The 21,527-nt window shown below is 40.4% G+C and overlaps 2 protein-coding genes across 6 annotated transcripts in view; both read left to right on the plus strand.

Moving 5' to 3' along the window:
* The window catches only part of RPGR (retinitis pigmentosa GTPase regulator), a 60,396-nt gene extending 49,971 nt beyond the window's left edge, over nt 1-10,425 (plus strand). The window contains exons 14-17 of one of the 4 annotated variants that reach the window (XM_037376939.1): nt 5,166-5,450; nt 5,664-5,703; nt 7,021-7,106; nt 8,152-10,425. In XM_037376939.1, the coding sequence (XP_037232836.1) occupies nt 5,166-5,450; nt 5,664-5,703; nt 7,021-7,106; nt 8,152-8,358 (618 nt within the window). In that variant the 3' untranslated portion in view covers nt 8,359-10,425. The other 3 variants (XM_037376938.1, XM_037376941.1, XM_037376940.1) reach the window with 3 other exon arrangements.
* Nucleotides 10,426-18,044: 7,619 nt separating this feature from the next.
* The window catches only part of SRPX (sushi repeat containing protein X-linked), a 48,029-nt gene continuing 44,546 nt past the window's right edge, over nt 18,045-21,527 (plus strand). For both annotated transcript variants that reach the window (XM_037378274.1, XM_037378275.1), the window contains exon 1: nt 18,045-18,218. In XM_037378274.1, the coding sequence (XP_037234171.1) occupies nt 18,149-18,218 (70 nt within the window). In that variant the 5' untranslated portion in view covers nt 18,045-18,148. The remainder of the gene's footprint in view (nt 18,219-21,527) is intronic.

Below are 21,527 nucleotides of genomic sequence, written 5' to 3' on the forward strand. Positions count from 1 at the left end.
AGGTCCTTGTATTGGACTTTTAGTAAATAAAATATATTGTGTAGCAAAGTATTGGCAGAAAAAGACAGGAGAACAACATGAAAAATGAGTCTGCTCAGTCAGTTTCTAACAACGTTATTTACAGCTATATATTCACTATTTTATTCCATTTTTCTCAGGGTGACACCATCCTGTTGGAGGATGCAATTGAAGTATCACAAGTATTAGTGTGGTAATTAGTCATCACATTATCAGGGTAATCAGTGTATCACTATGTGGGCATCTGCTACTTTGAAACATTTTCTTCTGTCATATTTAGAAGGTGACGTAACTCTAATTTAAAGTTCAGTGTCTGCTTGACATGTAGCAATGGAAACTCACGCCTGACATAAAAATTATTTCCAATTGTTTCACTGTCTGCACAGCGTGCCTGAAATTCTAAGTTCAGCATTGCATTAGTATTCCAAGATACACGCATGACAGAAGCATTAAGGGACTGTTGTATCAGGTAATCCATGTCAAGTGCTCTTGACGTAGAATTGTACAATTAGGAAGCTAGTGTAACCTAGTGGAAGTCTAGGTGTTAACTTTTAGACAAGTTATGGCAACAGGCTCAGCTTTTTACTGAAAATTCTTTTAAGTTTATTCAGCTGAGCTCTTCTGTTTGACTACATGACAATATATAAGGAAAGCCTAGTTTGGCTTGTGGACTGCCTTACTGCTTGTAATTAAAAGAATAAGCTGTTAAATCTCTCATTTGAGTACTTATGTCTTTGAATTTTGTCAGTCATCAAACTGGACAGCTCTTTCTTTAGTAATCATTAAAATGAAAGATAATTCTCTAAGGTTTAGAGTAGCTGAGCTAATAGCTTCTCTATATTAATAGCTACAAAATGAAAGCCCAGTTCAAATTCCTGACCACAAATGGCTAGCACTATGTGGACTGTAAGGTGTTAAGCTTTCACTGTAACTGCTAAGTAGGAAACTACAAGGTATGTTTCTTAGCCTTACTAAGAGTTTCGTCAGGCAGTATTTCCAGTCATTTCATATCTGATAACTTGACATCATGACAAGACTGGTATCGGCAAAATGTGACGTGCCTGCCCATCCCCATACATCTCCAGCCCACGAAGGGTAGACAGAGCGATTTTTATTTTTCTCTCATCTGCATGTAAAGTCATGGTTAATATTGTTACTTTAAATGCTGTTTTAGTACAATGTTAACACAGTGTATTTTCCCAGCGTGGACAATTCAGGGGTGATGCTGATGTGCACTAGTATTTTGGAGAGCAAAGTGATAGCTAGTGGAGGATGTGATTCCTCTACATATTCCTTTTCAGTCCTGCATCAAAAAAGACGGATGGTCTGTAGAAATGTATTTTGTAGTTGTTTTTACTGATGCTGTACAAGGGGAGCATTGTTCAGTCCCATATGACAGCATTATGCCCATTGACCAACCTCCTTAGGCCTGATACCCATCTACTAAGAGTCTTCTACTTCGTAGTGCAACTCCTACTAGGTATGTATTCCATTCAGTTGTCGTATAGGCATGTAAGAGAGTCATGGCATGCTTTGGGGCATTTAAAGGTAATGGGTTGGACAGGTAATGGGAGAAATCTGTTCCTTAAATGATTAAAAACTCTGCTAAGCAATTGCTGGTTTATAGCTGCTTGGCAGAACAACGCCAAGGAAGAAGCATGTAGCTAACTACCTCATTCTCAGGTCTCTTTAATAATCTTCTCTGTGGATATTCAACAGTTTCCAGGGCAACTAGAAACAGAAATATCTTTTCTGTAAACCACAGCTTCCCAGAACTCTCTGTTTCTGAGGAGTACACCTAGTAATTACAGATTCCTCTTCATCACTGAGTTTTCACCAGATTTTTTTAAAATCTGCAACTAAATTTCTCGTCAGTGGTTTTGAGACTTTCTTCCCTAGAAACATAAAATGGTGGTGGCAGACATAAAATATTTTGACTTCTTGAGGAGGCCTGGAAAGATACCATAAAACTCCCCTTCTGAAATGCTAACTATGAACAGCCTGTCTGCCAGAGCTCAGTTTCCACAAAGTATGCAAGAGGGATCCCCAGTGAAATAGTTACTACAATATCGAGAAACCTAGTTTGCAGCTGTCCTTTGAGCAAGGTCTACCATGAGACATGTGTCTCCAGTCTTCAGTGAGACTGTCTTTCAGCTAGAGGATGATACCAGGTGGGATACGGCATGGAACAGAGTGAAATTTCCCCCCCTCTGTCCTGTAGACATAAGACCATTTTCATAGAGCATTCATAAATGAAATGTCTGTATTATGTATTAACCTGCCCAAAGAAAGCTAGCTGCAGCCATTGTAGCAGAAGACAGTTATACCCACTGAGGCAATACATTTGCCAAAACAGTAAGGGAGTGAGGTCATTCATCCTCTAACGCATGGATAAAGCAATTTTATCCTTAAGAATGTCTTCATTTGAAGGTCTAGGTTTGCAGGGAAACCAGTGTAAATGCATGCAAAAAATTAAGCAAGTAAAGCAGTTGTACAAAATCTGTTAAGTCTACCAGACTTTGAAGATTCATGTTCGGCTGTACTGATTTAACATACTAGAGGTACAAAATGTTTAAGATTGTTTCATAGTACCAACCACTTTTTTTGTCCTTGAAGAAACTGGAACCTGAGGCTTAAATGAAAACAGTTTCAAGTACTTTACTTGTATATTCTTTACAACTTTTGACTTTCTGTGTGTGAGACCTTGGCCAAGCCAGCTTCTCTGTATCTGAGCTTTAGAGGTGAAACTATAGAGGTCTTACAGCATAAACCTCCTGAAGTATTATGAAAGAGAGTAATGCAGAGACAATACATACATATAATATATACCTATAACATAATATGTACATATATGTATAATACATGTATACTTATATACATATACATATATATATATATGCTTTTATTAGTAGCCTAAAATTATTCAGAGACTTATTCTTTAGTGGCCAGATGACTCATCTTTTAAAGTAAAGAGTATCTGTTATATGATATTCTCATCTCTCCTTCAATACTATCGGTAAAAACTCTCCCAAACATGCCTATAAATGGACAAGCAGAAGTGGCAGTAATAAAACTGGGCTGTCAGAGTTAGAACAAGTTGTTTTAAAAGTTGAACAGATAAGGTGGCAGCCAGAGAAACCTGTGGCAAACCGCAAATACAGTAAATAGAAATGTGGTCAGTCTGGAAAGTTGTTCAGTTTAACAACAATAGGTGTCTTTGGAGTGAAATAAGTGTCACAGTTCCATCAATTTTGTTGATGAGGACCATAGCTCAGTTGCCTAAACAAACATACCTAATGTGATTTTAGGTGTTGGGGGGTATCCTGCATGGCTGTGAGTTGGGGTACAGAATAATGCAGGTCTCCGTAAGCCCCGTGTAAGGATGTCTCAGATTCCTAGGGTGTCTGAGTGATGCTTGTCAAATAAATTCCACGAAAGATCTCCAGTAACTACAATGGCAGCTTATATTTGATCTCCTTTGTAGACTCCTGCATTTAGATGTCTTCATTGAGGTGGCTAATAGGAAACATAGTCTTTATGATAGAATCCAAACCTGATACGCAAGTTCACTGTGAGCAGAACCTGAGCAGCCATACAGTGGAAGTTCAGCCATTATGCGGCTGCAAAAGAGCAGTGATTTTTGTCGGCATAGGAGTTATACATAAGTCTTGTAAGTTCTATAAGGCTATTGTAGGATCTTGTTGTACAGTTTCTGAAATGCTGTAACTAAGTTGATGTGGATGATACCATACTGATTGTGCTCTGCTGTTTTATTCAAGTATGCTAAATACGTATCCACCTGATTCTTCTCACCACATGATCAGCAAATTCTAGAATGCTGGCAGTTATTTTGTACTTTGTTAAGATGTTGTTTTATTCTTAGAATAAAGCTATTCTAAGTCCCACTGATCAATGCTGGGTTCATGAAGAAGCATAAAAAAGGTCTTTCTTAAATGTTATTCTATGACAACTTTCCTAGACATTTGCAGCATTTAGTTCTAATGAGATTTTCACCAAATTTATGAAAAAAACGGTGTTCTTCCTATCTTTTCTAATTTAGCACTAGACTGTGCTTCTAGGAAGTATTTATAAACAGCAAGTTCTGGTTTTCTGTTTCCTTTCAGTAGATTTAGTTGCCAGCTGAATGAGAATTAGAGTGCTGTTCCTCATTAGAGACCTTATTATCTGTGCAGGAGGAATGGTTTTGAAAGAAAATAAGCTTTGCATCTCTTAAATGATGTTTTGAATATTTAGACGAAAACAGTTGTCAGTGGATAGAAAGCTGGAGATCATTTGTACTTAGAGGTGAAGCTAGAAATAAGGTCAATTCTGAGATTGCATTATGTAACTGAAAAGGTGAGGATTGAAAGGAGAGGCTTTTTTTCCTGTCAGTTTGACTTTGGGACTGACTTTCATGTGAATGTGTCATCAATCTTTACTATGTAATTAGAAGTTCCACTCTCAGAACTCAAATCGTGACTACCTTTTTTGCCCACACTATATGGAACATAGGTATTTTTGTGGTTAACTGCTTGACCAGTACCTCTGTATCAGCAGAGCCAGAGATACTTACATGTGCTTGTAGAGTGGGATAAACAGTAGTTCAAAACTGGACTAAACTCTTTTACATTTAGCTGTCTTCACACTCTTGCTGTGTTTTGTAGATGCCTGTTACATACATACGTGCCTTACTAATCTTAAATTTCCTCCAGTGTGAAATGGTGGGGTTGAATGCCTTTGCCATGGTTTAACCCCGGCCGGCAACCAAGCCCCACGCAGCCGCTCGCTCACTGCCCCCCTCTGCCAGAGGGATGGGGAGGAGAATCGGAAAGGAATTAAAACTCAAGGGTTGAGATAAAGACGATTTAATAATTGAAATAAAATTAAAATGCAAGAACAATAATAATAATAACAATAGCAGTTATAATGAAAAGGAGGGAGAGGGGGAGAGGAATGAAATCCAAAGGGAAGGGAGGAAAGGAAACAAGTTAGCTGCACTCCTAATGTTCACTGGAAGTCTGTTTGGTTTTTTTAAAATCTGTTAAACAAAAAATCTGTTAGCAAACCTTGAGTGAGGTCTCCTGTTTTTGTCCTTAGTCTGTCTACTCCTTGCAACATTTTATATTGAATTTTCTTTTCTTAGTTAGATTATGATGTGGGATGAGGACCATGATATAATCGTGCAGCATGAGTTTCAAAATGATGTTTTGGCCATTTTGTCAAAGGAACAAAACTTTTCTGGAGATGAAGAGACAGATGAGGAGGAGGAGGAGGAAGAAGAAGCAGAAGAAAAAGAAGAAGCAGAAGGAGAAGAAGCAGGAGGAGGAGGCACAGAGAAAGAGGAGGAAATAGAGGAAAAATGCAAAGAAGAGAAACATAGTGAAACACCTGATGGAGAGAAAAGCAGTAATAGTGCAGTGGAAAGTGTAGAGGTAAAAGCTTTTATGCTATTAAGTTACTGGTCTCTGAAATAATTTGGTTCTATAACTAACATTAGTTTGAATATATATGTAGCTATCTTGTAAATGCAAAGTTGTTGTTTGGGGTGGTTTTGGTAGAGGAAGGAACATGTATTTATGTGTTAATAGTTAAACATTTAGATTTTTAACAAGTTTGACGGAGATTTCATTGTTTTGTCTCTATAGACAGAAGAGACTACTCAGAAAGAGACCATCGTTCAACAGGGTAAGAATACAATACCTAAGAACTCTGGACCATTGCGGATATTCTAAAAACAAATAAAACATTCCAAAAGATGAAACTTCTAAACAATCTCTATTATAAAAATACTGAACAATACAATTATTGCCAGTAGTTGATAAAGCAGTTCTTGAGAGGGGATGAAATTTGAGAGGCAAAAATCTTTACTTGAAAGCAAAAAAATTCTTTTCCTAGTTGGGTACTGGAGGAAGTCCACACAAAGGACTTTCTTTTAGCAGGACTATATCTTACTTGGTAAAAGCAGTTCTCATTGTGTGGTGGCAAAGTAATGGTAATTGTATTATCTCTCAAGGAACTTCTTTAGATGCCATATTTCTTCACTTCAACAGAGATGCTTGTCAAAAGTCTGTCTCATCTCTGTCAATTGACATTTCCTCATTAGGTTCACAAAAAGATTATTTTAGGTGAAATACGGTAATTACTGAATACTGTTCAGGGATGCTGAAGATGTAACTCTAGATCTAGTCCCTTGTAGTTTTCATGGCAGTTTGAGTGAACTGTCATCTTTTAGATGCATATTCCTTTAGAAAAGCTGGGGAGCGTGAAGTTGGGTGCCCTATATGCAAGACAAGTCAAAAATACTTATTTTAGAAATTCTGGAATAATCTATAATTGTTCTTTTGAAAGTAAATAACAAACGTAATATAAAAAAAGACCACTGCCTCAATAATGAAGAAGCTATGACATTTATTTTCAATATTATAATGGAAATAGTTTGTCCAGAATAGATGCTTAAATATTTTTCCATCATCCAGTGATCTGGAAGTTTTGATACTAAGTTCTAAATTTATATCATTCATACAAGGAGTATAGGAAAATTTAAACACAGAAGCATCAACTCAGATGGAAAGTTTTTCCTTTCCCAGAATTGTTTCTATGGAATAAAATTCATGGTGAACCATAACTCCTGCCCTAAAAGTCAGCTTTTCCAAATTAGAATATATATTCAAAATCATTGTGCAAGGCATTGTCTTCTGTCAGCAAGAGGAAACTATGAGTGTCAAGTCAAAACATTTTATATAATGTCACTGCCATAAGCATTCTGTTCTTGAAAATTGAGCATCTGGATAATGTAAGGGCATTATAGAGAGAGATTAAAAAATAAAAATAGCTTTGTCAGGCTGGACATCAAGTTGAACTGAATATCCCCACTACTTTTGTTTTTCTTTAAGATCCACATTTTTAGTGACTTTTACTTCAAAAATAATTGAAGAACAGTTTTTTCTGCTCTTAATTTGCAAAAATCAGAAGGAAGTTATGTAAACATTTATGTTATTGTAGAGAAAGAAAGCACTGACAATCACACTGTGAACAGTTCTTCGGAGAACACTCATGACCAAAAAACTGAAGGCATCGGGAGAAAAAAGGTATGTGGTCTGATTTTTCCTTCTAGTTTTATCAGTGACCAAAAAGGCAGTGGGCATTTACCAAGCTGAAGCAAATACCCCAGTTTACCTGATCTGCATAAACAATTCAACTGCTGAGCAGTCTGTTCCTTTTAAGATTTGATTTTGTGGTGACTTAAAACAAATAATTGCTCTATTAAAGTAAATCATAGTACTTCGGGCAGTAGAAATGAGATAAAGCCTGTTACCACCTGTTCATATACAGCATGCCCATAAAAGACAGGTTGTTAATCACATCGGATTTTGGCAGGGGTGAAAACTTAGGACTTGATTCCTATGGGACATTGTCTAAAAATATTTCCAACCATATTTCCCTCTGAAAGCAGCAGCTGAGCTGGTTGACCTTGTATTAATTTCCAACATGCACTGATTTAAAGACTGTGGGGCTTTTTATATATATATATATATAGATGCATGTTGAGGAGTACCTTATATGGAATTTCTTACAGGTTTAGGACCCAAAGGCTTCTGCAGAGACTGGCTACTGTGTTTCCTGTTGAACAAAGACCTTAAGCACCGATTAACTTCAAGCACGTGTGTAGTCTCACTGACATAAAAACACATTGCCATTAACTTTAATGGGACTACACACGTTTATAGTGAAGCAGATTAAGCATTTACTGCTCTGGGGCTTTGCAGATCTGAGCTGCTATTTTTGGATTTTGCCTCAGACTCTTGTCTGAAAGAAACACAAGTAATTGCACCACTTGCAGTATTTCGTATAAACTGTACAGTGTGTAATTTGACAAAACACAGTCATTCACTCCTCAGATTCATATATCCTGTTTTGTCACATTTAAAATATTGCAGCAGAATGTTTTTCATTAACATTTTTCAAGTAGTCTTTTTGGTTTGAAAAAATGATCTATTTTACCAAGGAGAAATTTGTGACCTAAATTGACCTTGGTATATACAGAAAGCTTTTCATGTTTTTTTGACTTTGAGTTTCACAGCTGTTTGGGGCATATTATTTACCTGTTTTTTACTTCAGTTTTCCCTGTTTAAGCGAAAGCCACTGACATGCCAGAAGAATGTATGTAGCAGAATGGAAGATAGATCTGGAAAGCCACTACAGAGTGAAGAAAAAGAAAAGGAAGATTTATCTGGTGAAGGCAGTAAAGATGAAAACCAGAATCATACATTGGAGGATTCCAGGGAAACTGTGACTAACCAGGACAGACGGATGAAATCTTCTACTTGCATATTACTCTAACACTGTTAGAGTATGTAAGAATGTGACAGTCTTAAAGCACAATAGTGCAATTTTTACTTGAAAACAGTTACGACTCACTAGAGCTGTTGATGGTTGCTATTTTGATTATTGATTGCTGTGATTTTAAACATGCAGAGGACTTTCTTGATATTTATTGGTAATCTTAATAGTTGCAATGCTTATCAGCACCTTGCTGGAGTTCTGTGGCCTTTAATGTTGGTGTTGTAAAGCAAAATATATTTTTTTACGTGAAAAGTTGGATACAGGCATTTCATGGTTTTTGCTAAATAATTTTATTCTGTTTCATCTACAGAGTACCACTGTCATTGTGATACTCTTGCAAAATTATATTTGATGTAAGATATTATTTGTTTTTAACAACCTAGGTAAGAATATTGAAGTTCACATTTTAAAGAGGGTACTCAGTTACTTAGAAATACATATGCCTCTTTCTGTTTTGACTTAGAAAAATAGCAATAAACTTTCAAGGTAACACATAGGCCATTACTGAGGAAGTTACTTAAGTATGTGCCTGATGTCATCTACAGCAGCAGTTCCATTGGAAACAGTACCTAAGAGTAGTGTAAGTTAAGTTTCCTGACAAACTGAGACTTGGAGAAACCTTTCATTTCTGAGAGATGCTGAACACCTTCGCTCCTGCTGATGGGACTCTTTCCTCACAGAATCGGGCCCCGTAAAAACTGAACATCCTCACTGTTGTTTCTGTTGGATTCTAATCCTATACTCTTCGAACATTCGTACCTTAATGAGTCTCTAGTGAAGCTTTCCTTGCAGGAAAATAATGTAATCAGAGTTACTATGGAATCTATTGGTATGACAAATAGATCGTTATGGGCTAAATATTCATGGTTTTCTCAGGCAACCTGGTTTTCTTCACATAGAGTCATGAATAATGAATCCCATTACTGGTATGGATGAGTGGAATGCATGGGTTTTTAATTAGTCCAAGAAGCTGAAGTGACAAACCGACTATTCTAATTACTAGCATTCCCTCTGAATGAAATTTGGTTTCTGAAAACTTAGTCCAGGTGAATAAGAAATGTGACCCTTACCATGATGAATCTAACCCAAGGTCTGTGTTTGCCCTTTATTAAAATATGCTTAGGTTTTTATGAATATACACAAGCTCTAGCTTAAATAAAAGATAAAGAATTATTTCTAAAGTGAGTACTTTTCAGAATACTTTACATGGGACAGATGACCATTGTAGAAAACCTAGGAAAATGTTACTTACATTCACTGATATATGAATATATTTTAATGTGCCTTTGGCTGTATTTCACCTTTGGATTATCAGATTTTCCTAGTTTCAGAGTCGCTTAAATATTATATAATACAGTCAGAAATGTCTGGAGTTGTTTTCAACCTGGAAGTTGATTCAGCTGAACACTTTGTCCCTGTAAGTGTGGCAGGTGCCCAGATTTTTTCACAGGGCCTCCTCAGTGCTACTGTAAGCATCATACTGAAAACCTGGATGCTTGAGTCATCGTTTTCCACAGTTAATTAAGATCCTTCTGTTTCTGTTATTTTTATTTGGGCTACTCTTTGGTTCTGCAGTGAACCTTACATAACCTATTTTTTTTCTGCCAATGTGCATTATATTTACATATTTTCATGTTTTCCTGAATGCACATGTGGTTTCTGTCCTACTTGGATACTGCTGTGAACAGTAAAGAAGTGGAAAAGGAGAAATAAAGTGACTAGTATCATCATTAATTTAAATAAGCTGAAATTATTTTTCTGAGGGGAGAGCAATCACAGAAACTGTTACCGTAAGGACAATTTCTTTCTTTAAAATGTGAACTAGTTTAGTGGAAAATATTGCTTTAAATGGGGAATTACCCTTAAATCTAATGTAATAGAAGTGTATTTAATGGATTCTAAACTGCTGTACATCAAGCAGTTTCAGGCACTTGTATGTTTATCTTGTCCATACACTTTGCTTAAGAAGCAGGAACAAATTAATCCATTCAGATGTCTTTTTTACATGTCTTCCTCGGTAATAAAAAAGATTAAACAAATAAACAAGTTACATGTACATGTGTATTAATTTAAAGGGCTTTTTTTTTAACACATTCATAATCCTTATGTTAAAAATGTAAGGGTGTTTTATTATTGAAAGGCTTTCAGAAACTAGTTAGCAAAAAGTTGTAGGAACATTTACAGTACATTTTCTCAGTTTTTTCTTACTTTCCCAAAGATAACTGTATCAACTTAAATCTCTCTTTACAGATTGCACAGCCCTGTCGTACAACTGAGGTTGTGCTTTAGAACTGCTGGTTTTCTAAAATTTCACCATCTACCCCTAGATGGAGTTTGTGCTCTTTGAAGGTGTAACCAGCCTCTGGAGCCAGAAATTTTCCTTCCCCTGGCCCCTGAAAATACTCACTCTGTATCAAATTTTCTCATTCAAAAATCTCTGAAAACTTTTATGTTGCTGGCATATTGCTTTGGCGTTAAAGTACTCTGGTTCCTTGACATGTATATATAGTGTATTTTTAAAGTTTTCAACTGTGTATTTGTAAAAATGTAAAGACAGAAAAATACAATTATTTAGTTCTCAATATATGCATAGATATTCAGTGGTCATATTCTGATACATAAATGTAAGTCTAGGTATATGTGTTTGATCTAAAAAGAAGTGCTATTAGTGCATCTTGCATACATATATATACACGTATATGCACCAATATGTATGTGTATATGTATATATGAATATACGTGTCTATGTAGACATGTGTATGTATATGAATGATCAAACGTGTACCTGACCTCTTGAAATTTCCATTTCATCCATATATTAACATATGCATATTTACTGATTTGCAGAAGCACAGGACTCATTTAGGCAGCTACCGTTCCTATGCAAGTTTGTGGCGATTGAAGTATAAAAGGAGAGAGCGTGCTGTTTGGACAGTATTTTATATATCTGAAGATTATAATAATAGTATATCAAAAGAACTTTGTGCAACTTTTTCCTTTTTCTTCCAGGAAATAGTTGTATAATATGCAAACTATATCCAGTCTTTGTTCTTAGGGAAGATTTTTAATTCATGCTGTTGACACCAGGGTAGTTGAAGTAAATTGAGTTAATATCATAATGCTAAACCACTCTTAAGTCCTGATAATCATATGTACACAAGTTAATTTTACATGACTATTGATAAACCAAGTATGGGTTCACTTAAAATGTACTTATGAATAACACATTCACTTGTCTAGCTTTTAACACCTAGCATTTTTGACATTTACTTAGTGTATCGGAAATGCTTTCTTGCACACAAAGCCCATTCTGTACTCAGTTTCTGCTGAAATTGCTGGCCAGGCTCCTTGCTGACCCAGAAAGGGGTGGTTCTTAAAGCAACAGTTACACTACTGCTACTGATACTGCGATCACTACTCTACATCTAAACGAAAGCTGCAGAGGGACCTTTTACAAGGGCATGTAGCGACACAACAAGGGGGAGATGGCTTTAAGCTGAAAGAGGGGAGACTTAGATTAGATATTAGGAAGAAATGCTTCACTGTGAGGGTGGTGAGACACTGGAATAGGCTCCCTAGAGAACAACCTGTGGATGCCCAGTCCCTGGATGTGCTCCAGGCCAGGCTGGATGGGGCTGTCAGCAACCTGGTCTGGTGGAAGGTGTCCCTGCCCCTGGCAGGGGTTGGAGCTAGGTGATCTTTAAGGTCCCTTCCAACCCAAACAGTTCTGTGATTCTATGATAATACCCCCCGGTGAAGGAGTAACACTTCACTCAGATTTATGGCATGTACCTAGCAGCATGGATGTGTGACAACACAGAAGAAAGAAATATTCCAAAATACCTAAAATATCTGGATTAGCAGTGGAAAGGAAATCTGTTTGAGTTAAATATTAAAATACAATATTGAGCACATTCAAAAATGCCTGAACGTTGTATAGGAAAATTATAACCATTTGCTTCATCCTTGGACTATTTTGTCTCTTTAAAACATAAATAAACTACCCTAAATTCCCTCAGAGTGTTTTTAAGAACATTATTTGTCCTACTCACTACTTACAGGGGGTTATAAATTTTTCACACCCTGTTATATCTAAATTCCTTTAAGAACATGAATAGTGTCCTGGTCAAGTGTGATGAGATTGCTGTCATGGTAAGAACTGGAGAAATCGATGCTTTGGTAGTTGGTCTGCTTTGCTCAGTGTCTCATACTGATGAGGTATCAAACTTTACACCTATTGGCCTTTCAAGACGGTGTTGGAATTCCATTTTAATCATGCTATATAATTATCAGTCTCTTTTTCAGGACCAGATAGTAATGACTCAACAGAAGCCTTGCAAAATCTCAATCTGGCTAAATTGTTGTTCTTTTATTTGTACACAAAGAAATCTTTCATTTTCAAGACGATTCTTACTTAATGTCGAAACAGTTTAGACGCAGCTGTTTCCAATAACATTCATCAAAAGTTGAAGAGATACTAACAGAATTTTAAGAGATGTTAACAGCTTTAAAAAAAAATACAGAGGTTTTGTTCTCAAATATATCTATTAAACATTAAACCATGTATCTGCTGATATATACCACGTACTTACGCATCAGTCTGTATCTAAGAATGCAATAGTGTCCTCACCAAAGTTTTCTGATTTGCTGGCTGCCTAAGACACTTCTGTGAGTAGGACACATGCACCCTCTGCCAGATAGAAGGGGAAAGAGGCAACTGGTGATTCTGAAGACTTGCTATGTATGTATAGTATGTATATGATATGTATGTGCCTGACACAGCCTTTCAGGTTGAAATTTTCCATAACAAGATAGTGGAGAAATTGAGGGGAAGTTAGTCTAGCCATCTCCTTCATGCCATTGCTGGAAGGGAGGGCACGAGGCCACCATTAACTGGGAAGACACAAAGACTTCTCCAGGTCACTGATGTAGGGACCACATAAGTCCTCAGGGATGGAACACAGACAGAGTGCTGCCCTGAACATATTATTTCCCTAAAATATGTTATTTCTACAGCCAAGGCAGTATATTCTTTTATATTTTTGTCAAGGAGTGTGCCATTAATGTTTAGGTGTTGCTGAAGAAAGAAAATTATTGGGATATAACTTAAGGTTATTATCTCACAAAAGAAACAATTTGATCATTAATTCTGTTATTCAAGCTTGTGAAACAAGAATTTCCATTGGTCTATGTCCTGACATTTTTAGCCAGTGATGCCGCCTTATAGGCTGGCCTCTAGTGTTTCTTTCCTGTTATCATCTTGGGAAAACCAGCTTTCTAATAGAAAACAGGGAAAACATGAATATTTCACTTAAAAATGCAAAACGAGCAAAGTCTGTTTGACTGACATGCCGTCTGCAGTGGAGATGCCTTTTGAAAATGTCACTGGGGGAAGCACCTCGGCATGAACCAAAGTACACATGCTGGCGGTGGGGTTTCATGGGTATGTGCTGACAGCAGCAGCATGGTAAGACTGAGGAATTTGTCTGTCCTTTCCCAGACTGTGCTCTATGTGATGCACATCTACCTACCTCTTTCTGACCACATTTTCCCCCGACTCTTTTTTTTTTTTTTTTCTTTTCTATTTTTCTGTCTCTCAGTTCCTCACCACTGCAGTGCCTCCTGTTCCTCACCACAGCAGTGCCTGCAGCAGAGCTTCTCTTCCTGCCCGTTACCTCCACAGGTCAATCCCAGTCTTTGCTTCCATTTCGGTCTCCCTCTCCCAGACTGTCAGAGCTTCAGAAACATTCCAACACTGAAGTGAAACCCAACCAGCCTGCAAGCACCCAAAACGCCCCTGGAGTGGGATGCTAACAGGGACCAGCATCCTAGCAAATTTCATATGCAACAGGAAGACATCCAGAGGGAAAAATCTGCCTTAGGAGATGGCAGTTCCAAGCAGTTGTAAGGAGGGTCTAGTAATACCAAACAACGAGCAACAAATGCATATTTCATACTGTTGCTGTCATTAAACATCAGAAAGCAATTCATAAACTTCAATAATTTTAAGAATTGTACACAAGAATTGCATTATTATTATTGTTGTTGTTATTTTAGAGCTGTTTCTGCAGATATTACATGATTAAGTACCAGAGCATTCTCATTCAGTAAGGCCACTCACTGGGCTAAAAACACTGTGTAGTTTGGATTGGGCCCCCAGTTTGTCATCCTCTTATCTCAGCTAATCGAATCTTAGCTGGAGCTTCCAAAACTTAATTACACACAGCTGGGTTGTTGGGTTGGGTTTTTTTCCCTCATCATTCTTTTGCTATTTGGAGAGAAATGATTAGACTGCTAAACATTATTAAAAATTGTACTTTAATGAATTTCTCCTCTCCATCAAAAGCTGTATTTTTATTATCACTGCAACTGTAGTTAACTTACAGATATTCTGGTAAAGTAATAAAATTAAATTTCTGAACCACTATTAAAAAAAGCATGAAAGAGAAATTATGTGCTTAAATAAACCCCTTGGCATAATAAGAACATATCTTTAAGTCTCCAAAAGCACTTAACTTTGCTTTGTGTCTTACTATTTATTCAACTGAGAAATTCTCATACACTTTCATCCTGTACTATTGCTTAATTTCAGTTTTGAAATTTTTTATTTACCTTTGAACAGTCAAAAACTGAACCTTCTGTGAAAAGCATGCTGGTTATTTCTTGTGTAATGCCAGTAGTGCCTGGAACTCCAAATAACCACAAGCTTAAACATTTGGAATTTTTTCTATGAAAATAGAAAGCTGAACTGTGAAGAAAAAGTGGCCAGGACTATGCTTTCAAATGCAATAAATGTGACATTTGTTCAATATATTCCTAGTTCCAAATGCTTTCTCCTATTAAAAGGTCCCTTAAGGAAACTACTTTATAAAAATCTAATATGTATTACAAATTTAAAAAAGTTTTTTCAAGATGCCTTGAACTTGTTTTTCAAGCCCCAGTCTTCTGGGTAATTTCACATAGGTGTCATTGTAACAAAGACATTGAATATGGGTTACATTGCGCAGAGAAACTCCACAGCCAGCTTTCATCTGAATGAATGCACACCTCAGTACTGGCATGTTTGCAAGGCTGGTTTCAAACAGTTCATGAAGGATGCATTCACACTGCTAGCTATGCTCGCACTTGCATCTCAGTTTGAGCTGTAACTTGCAGACTATGTAAAGTCTTAAATCTCTTGCCTTTCTCAGGGCAGCTAGAACACTCCCCAGAGTTGGATGCTAGAGCAAAACCAGTGTCCCAGGCAAGCTCACAGACAGTGCACATAGTAAACTTTGACAAAAGCCATGCAGTCAACAGCCAAGACATAGTAAAATCCAGCCTGAAAACACCCGTGGTTAAGTTGTTTGAACGGATGGCATCACATCTACTGTAATCAGGAGCAACACAAAAGCAGTTTAAAAATGCGTTGATTACAGTCAATGAAATGCGATGCATGCCTGTACTAATTTGGACACCACAGCAGCAGTTAACCAACTGCACCTACTTAGTGACTTAACTTCTCATACCGAGAGGCTAACCAGAGAAGGGTTTGTCACCACCACCACGTTTCTGTACTGTGGCAATGCTGTTCCAAATGGCTAGAAAAGGCTACCCAAGACAGAGGCTGTGACCCTTTTGGTTTGAATGATACCAGGACAGCTGATGGAGAAGCTGCGGCTGCGTGAAGACTTCTGCTGGCGGCGACTTCTTGTACAATGCTGTCATGCTACTGTTGTCCTTACTATATTCTTCGGAAGACTATCTCAATGAAGGCCACCGTTTTGGAAATGGGCAGCTAAAGGGACAGAGGCAAAGAGCAAGCAAGAGACACCTGACCCATTAAAATCCGCTTCAGGTACCTCTGTTGTTCCAGCACATTCAAGTGCTGAACTTGTACTGAAGCCTCGCAGCACAGATAAAACTACAGAGATTATCATTATTCCAGATTTCTAACTTTTTACTTTGATCTTTTCTATGATATCTGTGCCAATAATAACAGCCTAAAGCACTCATTTTTCCTTATTTTCTATTTCAAACAGAGTAACGTTAGTCTTTGTAATCTCTCCTCACATGGAAATCTAATCTTTCCTTAGGCCGTTAAACTGCAATGGCTTAGATGATGCTACCGTTGATTTTGTTACTATCCTTTTTTTTTTTAAAAAAAACCAGAGTGATCAAAACTAAATATTGAAGCCTAGCATACTCAAGCTGCACCTGCACTGGGCAGAGCATGATCAACTTGGAGAACAGCTGGTGCTGAGAACGCAGTCCCTACCCATATCCATCAGGTATTTTGCTCAAGAGGAGCTCCAGCGTGTCCCCATGGGTGCAGGAGGTGCACTCACTCCTGTGCATGCCTCAGATGCCAAATGTAGTGGATTCAAGGGGGCGGGTGTACTTCGGGTGCACTCCTGATCCACATGAAAACTGATGAGAAGAAAACCTTTTGGAGGAAGCTCCCAAACACAGTGCACACACAGATTTTTATTCTAATTACCCGTGAGATCCCATTTCTTTTTTAGGCCGCTTTGGTATAGCCAGCCTCAAAGGCCAGCAACCTGTCTTCTGTTTCTAAACAAACATTTCCTCTTGAGCTGACTACCCTCCCTCTGAACATTGCTGTCCCTTGGTTTTAAGGCAATATTCCTTTACTTACTAGATAGTATTTCCCTATTTGCGCTTTGCTGCAGGTAGTGCAGCAAGCAGGTGGGATTCTTGGAACTCCCTTGGGGTCTTTCCCTTTTACTGCCCCAGCATGCAAACCCTTTATAGGCGGCACGCTAGCTGGGGCCAGCGCTCTCCTACACCTTCCCCAGCCCATAGCACACGTTAGATGCTACCTCTAACAGTGGAAAGTAAAGAAAACCCCCCCAACATCCAAGTCTAGATGTAGTCAAGTTGCAGGGTTGACAGATCTCAAACTTAAATCAGAAGTGTTGGAACATCTGATTGCTCTGCCTGAAGCCCTCGCTTCTGGAGGCTAGGAGCGACTGGGGAATTTGCTTTTTGCCTGGAAAGTGGAAAAAAAGCCTCTAGTCTTTGCGGTTATGGAAGAAAGCCCGAAAATGTGACCCCAAAACACCCAGCAGCTCAAAAAGCTAATGGGAAATGTGAAGTCTTCAAACTTTAATCTCATGACTTGAGGATCTGAATCATGATTTTTGGACGTGCAAGGCTGCCCATCTGCAAACTGCTGAGCAGCCGGCGCGGTTCATCTCGAAAAGCGCAGCGTGTTTGCCCCCTGCTGCCCGCGACACGCTCCGGGCCTGGGCCGGTGGCCGCTGCCGCCCCCGGGGGCTGCCTCCCCTGCGGGGCGCCGCGCTGCCGAGAAGGGCCGGGGGAGCGCGGCTGCCCCTCCGCGACGCGCCCTCGCCCGGGGGAGCCCAGCGCAGCTGACGGGAGGGCGCAGCCGGGGCCGGGTCCTGCCCTGCTTGGGCTCGGCGCGGCAGGTCAGCGCGCACGGCGCCGGGCCGGGACCCCGCACCTCTCGCCGGGCCCGGGCGCTACCGGGCGGCTCCTGGAGGCCACGTCGGAGGGCAGCCGAGCGGGCGGGCGGAGCCCCTCGGGGGGCAGCGCGGAGCGCAGCGGACCCGGAGCCCCGGGGAAGGGGGGGAGGGCATGGCGTCCCGGCGGGAGGCGAGGCGCGGCGGGGCGGGGGGCCTGCCCCGGCGGCGGGAGGAGGAGGAGGAGTCTCCGGCGGCGCCCGGGAGCCCGCTCGGAGAATGTCTCCGTCCCACTCCTCCTCCTCCGCCTGCCCCTTTGCCGCGCAGCCCTCAGCCGGGAAGGGCCGCCGCCGCCGCGCAGCATGGGGAGCTGCTGGCTGCGCCTCGCCGCGCTGCTCGCCCTGGGCGCCCGCCCCAGCCTGGAGTACGAGGGTAGGGAAGGGAGGGCAGGGGGCGGCGGGGGACGGGGAGCCCCCCGCGGCGGGGCAGCGGCCGGGGGCGCGGCGAGGAGCGGGCAGCGCGGTGGCGGAGCCGCCTCCCCCCGCCGGGCAGGGGGGCGCTGCCCGCCCGCGGCTCGGCGCGGTGCCCGGGGAGCCCGGAGGGGCGGCCGGGCCGGAGCCCTGGGGGCGGGGGGGCCTCGCTGCCTGCTCCCCGCCCGGAGCGCTTTGTGTCGTCCTCCGTCTCGCCCCGCGGCGGCCGTCGGCTCGCAGGCGGCCTCGCCCCCGGTGCGGAGTCGCGGGGTGTGGGCGCCACTCGGGGCTCTGTCCGTGTGGGCTGGGAGGGGGCGGGGTGCAGGTCGCGGCGGTGGCCGGTGGCGTTTGCACACCGGGCATCACACTCGCCTCGCCGTGCCCTTACCCGGGCACACTTACAGGGGGGCGAGGAAGGAGAAGACACCCGCCCAAAGCAGCTTAAGTAAATAGAGACTGTGTTGCCCTGAATTGTAAAGGGAGGCGGGCAGTATGTGTGTGATCTACTAGCCCGGGGCTCCTGGACCTTGGCACTTGGTAGCCTTTCACCAGTTTTTGTTGCCCATGTGTGGCTGCGCATGTAGAAAGCTAATCTGAGTTTTCAGTGTAAAAAATGATAGGGTGAATCTGGCTGGGTTCTAATGCTTCTAGTAATTAATTAAAAAAAAAAAAGTATGCTTACGCTGTTTCACTTATACGCATTTGCTTTGGCAGAATTTGAAATAAGCTCAAACTTAGGTCTGTGTCCATGCAAAAGGAAATGGGCATGTAGGTCTGCCTGTTGTTTTAAAGCAGCTGCATCATGTCAGATTGAGCATTGCTGACTTGGCAGACCTCGCAAGCAAAGCCAGTGTAAACTGGCATGCAGTGGTGGTTTGACAGGTGTAGTCAGTGAAAACTTGTGGTCAGCACAGAGCCTTCCAAGTGGGCATTGCTTCAGGCTGAGGTGCGTTCCTGCAGGCTGATGGTGAAGGGAGGCAATGAACAGGTGAGGAAGGTATCTAATACAATTCACAGCTGTGCATGCAGAGAACCTCTGGTTCTTGGGGATACCTCTTTTTTTCTATCCAGAGCTATCCCTACTTAAGACATAGTTCTGCCTACAGAGGGGCATAAAATGGCATAATGATGGTATTTGTGAGTTGAAGTTAGCTTTTCTTATTTTTGTTGGCGTGCTTCAAGTGACTTTTTTCCAGTATGAAAGATGCTGGAACACACGTTTATGCTCTTTCTTTACAAAACACTAAGGTATTGGACACAACAGTTGCTAAATCAACAAAGACAACAGAAGTTTCTGTCCTAGTATTTCTCAGAGGACTATTGTACTGCCAGACTCTATTTTCTTAGGAAGGCAGCTGAATGCTTTACTTTGCGGTTCATGCAAATGTTTGTCTTCAGTTGGTTTACAGAGGATGCTAATATATCCTGTCCTCTTTTTTCCTAAAAGGTCAAATGTAACCTCTCTAATCTCAAAAATCTAATTTTTGCATGTAATCTTCAAGTTGGCTGCACAATAGCCTGCTTGTTTCAGCTTTCACTCATTTGAAAGTCCAATTTTCCTCTTAATGCTTAGTGTCGAAGGCTCCAAAGGGCTTAAATCACCAGCAGCTGTATTTGTAAACCCTAATATGAAGTTAATGTTTCATGTTCCATTTCATCTGTCTGTTTGTTTCTTAATAGGTAAAATGTGATATTCTTTCAAATCTTTATTCTCAATATGAAATCTAACAAAACTGTAAATAGGTATTTTCTTTTAATGGTACTGCATTGGTATGTAACTGTGCACATTAGGTACAGAATGCCATTAAGTAAACTAAAACAGACTTCAAAAAAAAAATCTCCATAGGATGCATCTTGAATACAGATTATATATGCCACATGCTTTAGTGAACTGTTACCACGAAGTTGATACTTGACTGTTTTGTAGACAAAGCCAAACAATCTATTTTGGATTAGTAGACTGTTATCTAAACATCAGGAATTGTCCAGTCAGCTCTTGAATTCACCATGTGGTTACACTGAAGTTTTTAAGTGTAGAACATTTGTGCTCAAATTGCCCAAAGATTATGGCGAGTACCACACTAACTAGAAATAATTTACATGCCATAGAGTTCTGTGATCAGTATTTGATGGTAAGCAGTAAAAATCAAGACAGTATTCTTCCTGCAAAAGTGTCACTGTATTAACTGTCTCTTTGGCATAAAGATGGCAACTGAAAAATACTTGAATATTTAAAATTCTTAAAATACTTAAAAGCATTTAAAGCAACTGCTCTGTTACCTATAACTGTAGTTTCAAATCTCGAAAGGATGCCCATGGTATTTTTATGTTGTTCCATTCAAAGCCTGTGATGCACTGATGAAATCTGTCTGATGGCACTACTCAGAGAAAAGTCCATTTGCTCTTCAAGACCATTTTAGAGATGCACCTTTTGGAAGTTAAAACAAGCGTAAAACCTTTTCCTTAAGGACTAAAAGGGGAGATAGGATATTTGAGCTCTTCAGTGACTGTTTCTTATCAGATTCTTCTACTCTTCCCCAGAGCTCCTCCCATCTTTTCTTGTTTTCCAGGCTGTGAAAAAGCAGTGTAGATCCTTATCCTATTGGGCTCAGGCAGAGCACTGCTGAGCATCCAGTAATAACCAGGGTGAGGGTACAGCTGTACATATATATATATATATATGTGTGTGTGTGTGTGTGGGTCTGTCTTTGCAGAGTGGAAAACCTGGCTGAGCCCAAAGAGTGGTGGTGAATGGAGCTACATCCAGCTGGCAGCCGGTCACAAGTGGTGTTCCCCAGGGCTCAGTACTGGGGCCAGTTCTGTTTCATATCTTTATCAGTGATCTGGATGAGGAGATCGAGTGCACCCTCGATAAGTTTGCAGAAAACACCAAGTTGTGGGGAGAGTGTTGATCTGCTTGAGGGTAGGAAGGTTCTGCAGAGGAATCTGGACAGGCAGGACTGATGGGCTGAGGCCAGTTGTAGGAGGTTTAGATTGGGTATTAGGAAAAATCTCTTCCCTCAAAGGGTGGTCAAGCATTGTAACAGGCTGCCCAGGGAAGTGGTTGAGTCACCACCATCCCTGGAGGTATTGAAAAGACGTGTAGATGTGGTGCTTAGGGACATGGTTTAGTGGTGGACTTGGCAGTTCTGGAGTAGCGGTTGGACTCAATGATCTTAAAGGTCTTTTCCAACCTAAATGATTCTATGATTCTATATACATGTGGAAATCATTTGTTTGGTGTTTTGGGTACATGGGGATGAATTCAAGT

The sequence above is a fragment of the Falco rusticolus genome, chromosome 2 (genome assembly GCF_015220075.1).
Source record: "Falco rusticolus isolate bFalRus1 chromosome 2, bFalRus1.pri, whole genome shotgun sequence".
Taxonomy (NCBI): domain Eukaryota; kingdom Metazoa; phylum Chordata; class Aves; order Falconiformes; family Falconidae; genus Falco; species Falco rusticolus.